General features: G+C 37.5%; 1 protein-coding gene across 2 annotated transcripts in view; it reads right to left on the bottom strand.

The window, feature by feature from the left end:
• Positions 1 to 5,918: 5,918 nt before the first annotated feature.
• TRPM7 (transient receptor potential cation channel subfamily M member 7) overlaps positions 5,919 to 12,464 on the bottom strand; it is a 114,894-nt gene continuing 108,348 nt past the window's right edge. For both annotated transcript variants that reach the window (XM_044229493.1, XM_044229494.1), the window contains one exon: positions 5,919 to 7,400. In XM_044229493.1, coding sequence (XP_044085428.1) covers positions 7,270 to 7,400 — 131 coding nt within the window. In that variant the 3' untranslated portion in view covers positions 5,919 to 7,269. The remainder of the gene's footprint in view (positions 7,401 to 12,464) is intronic.

The following is a 12,464-nucleotide window of genomic DNA, read 5'->3' as shown; positions in this document are numbered from 1 at the left end:
GAGCCACCCATGCGCCCCTAAAGGCATAGTTTTTTTGAGAGTTGTAATCATGAACAGACATTGTGTGTGATCAGGTTTTTCTGTATCTTTTGATTTAAATTATGAGATTTTTCTTCTTTAGTCTGTTGTGGTTAGTAATTGAGGGGTCACATATTAAACCAGTCTTCTATTCCTCAGATAAACTTACCTTGTTAGAGATGTAGTAACATTTTCATGAATTGCTGCTTTCTATTTGTTAATCTTTGGTTCAAGAGTTTTATATCGTGTTCATGAGTAAAATGACCCATGTAGTAGTGTTCGGTGCTGTGTAACAAATTGTCACCAACTTAGTGGTTTAAAACAACACAAGGGGCACCTGGGTAGCTCAGTGGGTTAAAGCCTCTGCCTTCGGCTCAGGTCATGATCCCAGGGTCCTGGGATTGAGCCCCACATCAGGCTCTCTGCTCAGCAGGGAGCCTTCTTCCCTTTCTCTCTCTGCCTGCCTCTCTGCCTAGTTGTGATCTTTGTCAAATAAATAAATAAAATCTTTTAAAAACACACACACATGTCGATTATCTATAGTTTCTGTAGGTCAGGGTCCAGGCATGGCTTAGCTGGAATCACATGTTGTATTCAGCTGTCTTATCTCTTTAGGGTCCTTTATCCTGAAATCTTTCTTAAGCATCCCCTTGACTTTCAAGAACTTGACACTTTTGAAAACTACTGGCTAGTTATTTTGAAGAATATCCCTGAATTTGTCTGATGTTTGCTCACGATAAGATTCACACTATGCATTTCTAGTAGGAATATCACAGTAGTAATGCTGTTCTCTTCTTACTGCATTGTACTAGGTACTACACAATTTTGAATTGTTCCAACACTGATATTCACGGTAATCATTCAAAAGTAAATAAGTGAAAAAAGTGATTAAGTGAAAAAGTCTGCCAGTTTCCTTTACTGTAGTTACTTCTCCCTTCTGTAATCAGTATTCTGTAGGGAGAACTTTGAGGCAATGTAAATGATCTGTTTCTCATCAAACTTTCACAAACTAGTTTTAACATTAATTGGTGTTGCTTGGCTGGATTAATTATAACTATAGTGCTTGCCAAATGGTGATTTTTCTAATGCCATTATTCCAACTACATTCATACTATAAAGAGATTTTTTTCCCCCATTCATTTATTCTTTTCATCAGTGTAGGGGCGCCTGGGTGGCTCAGTGGGTTAAGCCTCTACTTTCGGCTCAGGTCATGATCTCAGGGTCCTGGGATTGAGCCCCACATCGGGCTCTCTGCTCAGCAGGGAGCCTTCTTCCCTTTCTCTCTCTGCCTGCCTCTCTGCCTACTTGTGATCTCTCTGTCAAATAAATAAATAAAATCTTCAAAGATTTTTAAAAAAATCAGTGTGGACTCAGGAATTCCTACATTATTCAGTAGATTATAATCCATTAACATTTATTTTTGGTCACAAATTTTTTCAAGATTAGCCAGCAGAGAGGCTCTTTAAGATGTTTTCTGTGCCAGGGTGCCTAGGTGGCTCAGTCGTTAGGCATCTACTTTCAGCTAAGGTCCTGATCCCAGAGTCCTGAGATCGAGCCCCACATCAGGCTCCCTGCTTGGAGGGAAGCCTGCCTTCCGTCTCTTTCTGTCAAATAAATAAATAAATAAATGTCTTAAAAAGAAAAAAGATGTTTTCTGTACCTGTTTGATAGGTCCCCATCATTCTTTGAACACTTCCTTACTTTTGGCGAAGTAAGATCTTCTAGACTAACCTGCCCCCGTCCGGAAGTTAGTCATTTCTTTAAGAGCCCTGGTTCCTTTTAGAGATTAGTATATAGAAGCCAAGATCTAGAAGTTAGATGTCCTCATGCTATTACAGAGTCACAGCTCACTGTTATCTTCAGTATGTTTCCTTTTGATCAACCCCTAGGCATGTAACTGATCTCCTGCTGCTGCCCCCCTCCACCCCCCCCAATTACACTACACACACCTCATCCTCACCCTGCTTCCTTGACACCTCATACTAGATCACTGCTGCTTAGCAACAATCCCAGGCCCACCAAAATTGGTCTCAACTAATGGTTTTCTAAACCAAATTGTGAATGTCTAAAGGAAGAAAAGAAAGGAATCTGGCTCTGTTATTTTTTGTTTCTTTCTTTGATGGATTAACTTTTTTTTTTTTTTTAAGATTTTTTTTATTTGACAGAGAGAGAGAGAGAGAGAGAGATCACAAGTAGGCAGAGAGGCAGGTAGAGAGGGGGAAGCAGGCTCCCTGCTGAGCAGAGAGCCCGATGTGGGGCTTAATCCCAGGACCCTGAGATCATGACCTGAGCTGAAGGCAGAGGCTTAACCCACTGAGCCACCCAGGTGCAAGCCACCCAGGCACCCCTGGATTAACTTTTTAAAACCTCGCCTCCGACTCTTGTCTAGAAGTTGTACATTGTTTTTATATTCTTGGATTGTTTCTTTTAAGTATTTTAATAAATGTACAAGTAGCCTCAAAGTTTGAATAACAAGGGATACCATTATTTTGTCAGTCTACTTGGTTTTTAAGCTCTAGATGGCTTGTATTGACTGTGTGTGAAATTTTATTTAGTTCCTTGAGATCATATAATCAGTCAGGATAGTACCCATACTTAAAAAGTAATTTTTGATCAATTAAAATCAGTTAACTTTACCCAAATAAATGAGACCATTAATGTGCTTAACTATCATCTTCCCATGAATCTTTTAATATTTAAAAATATTTTATTCTAGTTTACTTTAAAATTTTATACCATGTATAAGTATTTGCCAGCAAGTATTATAATTTATATATTTTACGAATATTTGCTTGCCTCTTTTTTTTTAAAGATTTTTTTTAATGTATTTATTTGACAGAGAGAAATCACAAGTAGATGGAGAGGCAGGCAGAGAGAGAGAGAGGGAAGCAGGCTCCCTGCTGAGCAGAGAGCCAGATGCGGGACTCGATCCCAGGACCCTGAGATCATGACCTGAGCCGAAGGCAGCGGCTTAACCCACTGAGCCACCCAGGCGCCCCTTGCTTGCCTCTTTTATCTCATGTCTTCCTATTTGGATCCTATCTTTCTTTTTGCTTGAGTATATCCTCAATTGACATCTTCTGAGAAAATGGTAAACTTTCTGGGAATGCCATCACATGGCTGTGTTCAAAACCTCCCTTTCTCCTAATAATTGTGCTTTTCTACCTCCTGGATACTATATGACAGGTGAGAATTTTTTTGTCAATCCAATTTTTTTTTTTTAAACTCATTACTATTTTTGCCATTATTTGCAGAGTTAACCAAACTGTGGCATGAAGTAGGTGACTTTTATTTCCTCCTTTCTAGGTCTTGCATCAAATAGTTGTTGCATCTCATTCATTAATTCAGAAAATACTTATTGTGCATCTACTTCATGTCAGTCACTGTGCTAGATGTTTGATACCATAAAATACAAATCTTTACCCTCACATAGCTTACAATCTACTTATCACTTGGATTTATTCTGTGCTTTTAACTCTTACCAAATATTTTCCATTGTTTTTTACTTTCTTACATGTGTTATGATTGAGCACTCATATGATGTTACTTTATTTTAATTATCTTGATGTTTTAGCTTTACATTTGTCCTCACAGCTACTTTTTAAGATTTTATTTATTTTTAAGAGAGAAAGCACAAGCAGTGGCAGGCAGAGGGAGAAGCAGGCTCCCTGCTGAACAAGGAGCCCCATGTGGGACTCTATCCAAGGACTCTGGGATCATGACCTGAGCCAAAGGCAGACGCTTAACTAAGTCACCCAGGTGTCCCAGATTATATTAGTTTTGACCTTGTGGGCCCCTGAAAGTACCTTGGGGTACTTCAAGAATTACTGACCCAATTTAGGCCCATCAAAAAGTGTGTACTTCCTGCGTTTCCTAATGGAAGTATACACTACCACTGATGACACATTCTTGACAAAAAATCAATCCTGAATTTGACCAAACCTCTAAACCTAACAGTTCATAGCATATTCAAGAAACAGAAACATGTAAATGGCACCTAAGGGAAATAATCAGCAAAACCCTGAATGTGGGAAACTTCTTAGAACAAACAATTGGTTTCTTTAAAAAATAAACTAGGTGGTGGTGGGCAGGGGAGATGGCAAGGGAAGCTTATATATTAAAATTTTAAAGACAAATCAAGCAACTGCAATTGTAATAAATCTCAACTGGGTCCTGACTGAAACAAATTGTGAAAAAAAATTTTTTTTTTGAGAATGACACTTTCTGGTACTAAGGAACTTAATTTTTAAGGTGTAAACATATCATAGTTCTCATATTTTAGAAACATATACTAAGGCATTTATAATTAAAATGGAAGAGGGCTGCCTGGGTGGCTCAGTGGGTTTAAGCCTCTGCCTTTGGCTTGGGTTGTGATCTCAGGGTCCTGGGATTGAGCCCCACATTGGGCTCCCGGCTCCATGGGAAGCCTGCCTCCTCCTCGCTCTCTGCCTACTTGTGATCTCTGTCAAATAAATACACAAATCTTCAAAAAAAAAAAAGTTTTCCTCATATTAAAAAAAAAAAGGAAGAGAAGTTCCGCTGATGCAGACTACATAGAAATCCCAAGAACAGAACAGTAAAGGAGAGGGCTACGTGTGCGGTGGGGCAGCACATGAAAGCACGCAGTTTTAACTGGTGCTCTTCATTGTGGACTGGAGCATGCAGCTTTTCTGAAGAAGAACCATGTGCTCTCCCTCCCTGCTTCCTGCCCATGACCACTAAGGCATTATCATGGCCCCAGTCAGGAACTCCGGTTTGAGCGATTTCCAAAGAGAAGAAAAACATATTTCAGAGAGGTTCAAAACAACAGCTTGGGATTTTACCTAAGGAAAAGTTCACAGATGGTCTAATATTGGAAATATTCTGTGGTACTTCTTCAACACAAATTCTGTGGTACTTCTTCAACACGTATTTATTGACCATCTATAGTCTATGACACACATGCCAGCAAGTCACTAAGGGAAATACAAAAATAAGTAAGACAACTCTCAGCTGGTAACACAGACCAAGTTTTCAGAGACAGAGTAGTTGAGAAGCTTTACTCCAGTACATAATTACCAAGTATTGCATTAATAGTGCTAGTTGTGACAGATCTGAGGGGCCAGCTTCCTCAAATACAGATACCTTGTGTGAAACCTAGCTAGGAAACAATGAGAGCAGATCCAGTAAATAAGGAGGATCACAAAAATCCCTGCCTGTAGATTTATTCTTTCCTGCAAGTAATTACTTGATCTGAGTGATAAATGTCTATTTATTGGCTACTCTTGCCTTGATTGTCCACTTAAACACAAAAGACTATATATCACTATGATCCATCTTCCTCAAGACAAAGTTTGGTATTGCAGAAAAGCATTTTTTTAAAAAGATTTTATTTATTTATTTGACAGACAGAGATCGTAAGTAGGCAGAGAGGCAGGCAGAGAGAGAGGAAGGGAAGCAGGCTCCCTGCTGAGCAGAGAGCCCAACGCGGGGCTCAATCCCAGGACCCTGAGACCATGACCTGAGCCAAAGGCAGAGGCTTAACCCACTGAGCCACCCAGGGGCCCCTAAACATCTGACTCTTGATTTCAGCTCAGGTCATGATCTCGGGGTCGTGGGATCAAGCCCCACATTGAGCTCCATGCTCAGTGGGGAGTTTGCATGAGATTCTCTCTGTCTAACCCTCCCCTGGCTTGCACATGCTTGATCTCTCTTTCTCTCTCTTAAAAATAAATCTTTAAAAAAAGAGAGAAACAGTAGGAAACAAGACCACTCTGAACAATATACAGGACAGGAAGTGAAAAAGCTTAAGTGTACAAAATGGTTCATTTAAAAAAATTGATACTCTGAAAATAAAAAAACCAAGACACTCTGAAAACACAAGACAATTTTTCAGAATGATTAAACTCGTTAAACATCTGTAAACAAGAATAAATTTATTTAATTTCTTTTAAAGATTTTATGATATACAAAATGTATATAGTATAATATCTTTAATACACTTTTTCTCCCCCCCCTTTAATATTAAACACTATTTAAACAGCTTATCTCTTCTTGCTTTGTCTGTATCTATGAGATACACTACTGAATACAAGTAAGATTTACACTGCTCCTTCCTAAATAAAAATTAAAATTAGTACCTAGGAAACAAACAAAAAGAAAAAAAAAGCATAAAACTTTAGTCAGATGAAAGCTTTTCTTGTTGTTGAGTATTCAACAATATCTGGGGCAGTTAAATTACATTTTATTTGCATAAAGTTACATTGCAATCTCCCGACATCACATAATGAAAATCCAACTCAATTTCTTAAGTACCACAAACAATACTCATGTTCAGATGTTCCTACACAATTTTAAATATATGCAAGAATTTATGTTTACATTCTGATTTGATATACTGGTCAATAAAATCTTTGGAGAAGTATGTAGCTTCCAGGTTGTCACTACAAATAGAAATAGGAAAAAAGCACTTGAACTTTTTTTTACAAGGTAACTTCTCTTGAACAGTGAGTTAGGTTTCTCTCTGATATATTTAGACTATACCAGTCTACCATGGCTTTCTTCTACTTAACAAGGACTTGATAAAACAATGTTAAAAAAACAAAAAAAACCTAATACTTCTGCACAATTTGGGCTCTATTTAACAAAAAAATTGCCTCCATCTTTAAATATGGAGCCTAATCCTGATTCATAAAAGTCCCTCTTAGAAAATGGTTTTCAGCTCAGGGTTCTTGTACCCCTATGGATCTAGGATAGTAAGTCATCTCCTTTCCCATGGCCAATAAGCATCTAGCTGGGAACTAGTGACATCACCACTGAACACACTAAAACACAATGAGGAAGACGTCTTGCCATTTAACCAAAAGGCTGGGTGATTTCTTCATTTCACTAGCTGAACGGCAGTAAACCAGCTGCCAAGAAAATCTGCACAGACACTTAACTTTGGTTAATGGTATTGCACCGCATGACAGAGGGTATCACCCTCATCAGAACAAAGTCAAATGAATCTTCTGCTAAAAAGAGCCCTTTAAAAAGTTATAAATACTAATTTTCCTTTACCTTAAAAATTTAACAGCTGCCAGCTATATCCTATAGGGAGTTCCCGACTGACAACTTTAATCAGGTCAAAAGAATATTGACCTTTTAACTGTGCCTGAATTAGCACATTCATTTGCAAACATTTTTCTCTATTACTCAACAATTTCCTCCTGAAGGAAAAATGACAAGGTAACATTTTTGTGAGGTGTAAGCAAAACTGATGATTCAGTAATATTATAACATCAGACGAATAGAATTAGCTGATTCTGATTCTTTGGTGGCATTTCCAGGCTGAAGAGTCAAATCTGAAGGCTCATCCTGAGGAAACAGAATTTTATCAGGTGTATAGTCATTCCTCTTCAGATCTATATTCACACCCACAACAACAAAAAGAAAGATAAAAGAGTCAGTATTTCACAGAAACGAAAAATTAACATTTTCTAAATCAATTTTCCTCTAAATGTGCCAGATCTATAGTCTAGCAGGTTGTTTTAAATCCAAAAGTCACAAAATTTACACACATAAAAATGAATTCATTCAACAAATAAGTATTATGTTCTGACCATGAGTCAGTAACTTATGTAAGAGTGGATACACAGTAATAAGCAAGGCAGACAAGGTCCTTGCTCTCGTGGAGCTTATATTCTTGTGGCTGAAGAGAAACAAAACAAAACAGAATTGTGTAATAATAAGGGCTCTGAAGGAAACAGTATGATGAGGGCCAGAGAGAAGATGGTGTAAGATGATTCTTTTAAGGTTAGGCAGAAGAGGCACAGGAGGTCGTATCTGAGTGAAAACCTGAATATTGAGAAATGACTCAAAGCTCTAGGAAGTGTGTTCTAGGTAGAGGGAAGATTAACTGCAGACTGTAAAAAGGAAATGGACTTGGTGTTTCCTAAAAATAGCAAGAAGACAGCATGCTCAAATGCAGTAACTAAGGGGAAGACTAGTAGAAGATGGGGTCAAGAAAAGTTACTGGCCAAGGGTTATCAAAATATACTAAGTGAGCCAAATCTCACCCGCTGCCCTTTTTTTTTTTTTAAACTTTTAAAAATTAACGTATAATGTATTATTTGTTTCAGGGGTACAGATCTGTGATTCATCAGTCTTACACAATTCACAGCACTCACCATAGCACACACCCTCCCCAATGTCCATCATGTGAACAGTTTTATTGGAATGAGCCATGCTTATTTGTTTAGACTGCCTTTGTCTATTTCTGCACTTCCACAGTAGAGCCAGGGAGCTGTGACATAGACCACATGGCCCACAAACCCTAAAATATTTTACTACTTTGCCTTTTACAGCAAAGTTGTTGACCCCTGATCTATGGGATGCAAGGTATGAAGCTGACGGTATTAAATAGTGTTGAATTAAATAGTGTTGAAGGAGGAACATAATCAAATTTAAGTGACTATTCTGACTGTCATGTGAAGTCTTGTTAAGGGCATTTGGCAAGAACACAGGAAACGAATGGTGGCAATGAGGATTAAGAGAAACAGATGAATTCTAGGAAGACTTCATTAAGAAAAAGAGTAGAAAGAATTTGACAGATTGGCTATGAAAGGTGAGAGAAGAAAAACCAATCAGCTTTTAAGTTTTGAGTCTGAGCAACTGGGTAAACAGTAAGATAGGGAAGTATAGGGGTGAGAAATGAGTCCGGAGTTCTGCAATGGATGTACTACTTAAAAAGATGCTGTAAGGTATCCCAGTAGAGATGAAGGAAACTGAATACAGAAACAGGGGCTCAGGAAGGACAGTATGTCTTCAGATAAGTTTGATATTATCAGTATTTGGATTATATTTATAGCTATGGGATAGGATGAAATCACTTTGGGAGTTATAGACAATGGCTGCAGAATTGGAAAACAATGCAATAATAACAAATCTAACTTAAAACTTACCACAGTCCTACATATACCCAAATACTTCTTTATCTCTACATAAAATAGAACTGGCACTCAGAATATGAACTCTTTGAGTGATAGCCTGTATTCAATATCCAAATACATACTTGCTTCATTATATGAGTAAGTTTTGATAAATTTTTAATTCCAAGACTGTGTCACTATGGTCTTAGGGAATGCAAATTAATTTATAGCTATATCATACACCAAGAGCAATGGGGAGAAACCCAATTATAATTCAAGTCCTGAAAATGTTAACTTATGGTATAACCATGGACAAATTATGTGACTTCTAATGGTATGTTCTGGACAACGACAAATTTTGACTGGATTGCTTTTAAGGCCTCTTTCAAGCTATAAAATCCTGATTATGATAATAATTTAAAAAATAGGTATACTATATTTAAAATATCATTGGCTCCAAATGACACATAATTTATACACCATTTTAAGTAATATAATTTATTATATAATAACCAAATAAAAATTGTATCTGGGCTGCCTGTTAAATTCACCACTGTTATGTTCTAGTTTTGGCTAAAATGGACTAAGCATATTCAATTTTATCTTTTCCACATAGTACAAGTTAAAACCCTTCACATAAACATAAGGTCACTATCTGAGACTCCTGAAAAGAGTGAGCAAACACATCAAGGAAGGGGATCAAAACTTGAAGAATGACCTCAATTAGAGGTGAGTGTTTTGGGCTTTTTCCCCCCCTCTCTTATTTCCAGGCTTAGAATTACATACAGCTTGATCTCAGAAATGTACAGTGAGCATGGACAGAAAAAACTCTACAACTTCCTGGCCAGAGGATCAGGAAGGAGGACTCTGTGGAATGGAGAATCTTGAGGGAAATGCCCTCTTTCTTATTTTTTCTTTTTGCTCCTCTGGATGTTACCTAAGACAACTCCCAGTCACGGAGAGGGAGTCAGGGTGGTGGCAGCTGAGCAAGTACCTGTAATTCCAAGATAAAAACCCTTCCCTGGGACCACAAGAACTAAAAATCACTATCTTTATGATTTGAAAAGTTTCTCTTTTTCCTTGACACTTAGTATCAGAAATGGACTCAGCTGAAGGAAATGTGTGACAATACAGGGAAGCCATAATCCTGGCTTTCTAATCAGAGCACGTGCTCTGTCCCCAGCCCCTCCACCCTGCCCAAAAAGAGGCCCTTCAGAATCACAAAGTATGGAAGAAATCATGGAATGGAAGAAAATGGAGAGGGGCACTCTAAATTTGTATAAGAAATCCCAAGTTCACCCTCCAATGGCACACATTTGGAAAGATCGCACAGGAGAGGCTTTGAGGACTCAACTATGGTGCAAACCTCCAGTCAGTTCCTAGAGTTGACCATGTCTGTTTACAGTGAAAGGAATCAGAGTAATACTGCAAAGGCTTTGAAAACGAAACTGACATTGGAATCACATATACAAAAGGTAGACGGGGATTGTAAACTGACCTTAACTGACTGCCTACTAACATAAACAACAAAAATTGACACTCTTTAGAGTACTTTTAATATGACCCAGAATCTCATAATTTCAAAATAGCCAGCTAAAATTATTGGAGATCCAAAGAACTAGAAATATCTCAAAGAATCTCAAAAAAGACAAGACATGCCAACCTCAAGATTATTGAGATGGAACGATTAAAGACTTTAAACCAGCTACTATAACCACACTCCATGACACAGGGCAAACAGACCTAAGAATAGAAAAACAAGTTTTCAGCAGAGAAGTATCAGTTTAAAAGGAACCAAAAGGAAGTTATAGAGCTAGAAAATATAACTGAAACAACAAATCCAGTGCATGGGTAGGAGAATCAAGAAATGAAGAATAAGGAAAGAGTCCATGAACTTGATACATCAATCGAAATTATTCAATCTAAACAACAGATAAAAAATAATTTTTAGGAAAAAAATCAGAGACTCAAGTCCCTGTGAAACAATATCAAAAAGTCTAATATTCTTATGGGAGCTCCAGAGATGAAAAGAGACCGATGCAGAACAAATACTTGAAGAAGAACTAAAAACTCCCCAAATTTGATAAAAATCGTAAATTTGTAAATTCAAGAAGCTAAGTAAACCTGAATAAAAGATAAACTCAGAGGGGGTGCCTGGGTGGCTCAGTGGGTTAAAGCCTCTGCCTTCGGCTCAGGTCATGATCCCAGGGTCCTGGGATCGAGCCCCACATCAGGCTCTCTGCTCAGCAAGGAGCCTGCTTCCTCCTCTCTCTCTGCCTGCCTCTCTGCCTACTTGTGATCTCTGTCTGTCAAATAAATAAATAAAATCTTTAAAATAAAAAAAATTTGGAAAAAAGATAAACTCAGACAAAGCTATAACTAGATGTATCAGAACCAACCACTAAAAATCCAAATTTTGAAAGGAGCTAGATTATAATGACACATCACATATAGGGAAAGAACAATTCAAACGACTGTGCAATTTTCATCAGAGGTAGCACAGGCCAGAGACAGAACATTTTCTAAGCTCTGAAAGAAAATAGTATCAACCTAAAATTCTAGATCCAGTAAAAATACCCTTCATGAACAAAAGCAAAACACACGTATTCTTGTTAGGAAAAACTAAGAGCAAGCACTAAAAAACTAAACATAGAGATAAAACAGAATACCGAAACAGAAAAGAGGAGTGGAAACAAACAAAAAACCCCAAACAAACCAAAAGCGTCAATCAGAAAACAAGAAAATAAGACCTAAATCTAACCACATCAATAATGACATTAAATGTAAAAAGTCTGAAATGCCAGTTACAAATGGAAACCGGAAACTTAAAAACAAAAAACAAATTAAACCTAAGGCCCAACTATATGCTTGGATCCCGCATTTTTTCTTTTCAAGAAACCCACTTTAAATACAATTAATATATATAGGTAAACAGAATGGGAAAATATATTTGATAAAAGTATTTATCAAAAACTAGCTGGAGTAGCTATGTTAATTTCAGACAAAGTAGACTTCTCAGAACAAGGAAAATTACCATGGCGTTCTATAATGATAAAAAGAATCAATTCACCAAGAAGACATAACAACTGTAAATGTGTATGTACCTAAGGACAAAACTTCAAAACACATGAAGAAAAAACTGATGAACTGAAAGGCAACAGAGACAAATCCATAACTGTACTTTTAAGACCTCCTTTCTAAGTAATCAACAGAACAAGGAGACAAAAACACCAAGGATATGAGAAAACCTGAACATTATCAAAAAACTTTCCATAATTAACATTTATGGAACATTCTATCAACATTATAATATTCTCTTCAAGTGGATATGTAACACTCACAGAGAAACTATATTAAGGTTAAAAAAAAAACTGCCAGGGCGCCTGGGTGGCTCAGTGGGTTAAGCCGCTGCCTTCGGCTCAGGTCATGGTCTCAGGGTCCTGGGATCAAGTCCCGCATTGGGCTCTCTGCTCAGAAGGGAGCCTGCTTCCCTTCCTCTCTGCTTACTTGTGATCTCTCTCTGTCAAATGAATAAATAAAATCTTAAAAAAAAAAAAA

Source organism: Neovison vison, chromosome 13 (assembly GCF_020171115.1).
Source record: "Neovison vison isolate M4711 chromosome 13, ASM_NN_V1, whole genome shotgun sequence".
Lineage (NCBI taxonomy): Eukaryota > Metazoa > Chordata > Mammalia > Carnivora > Mustelidae > Neogale > Neogale vison.
This window is presented reverse-complemented; position numbering and strand designations above follow the sequence as displayed.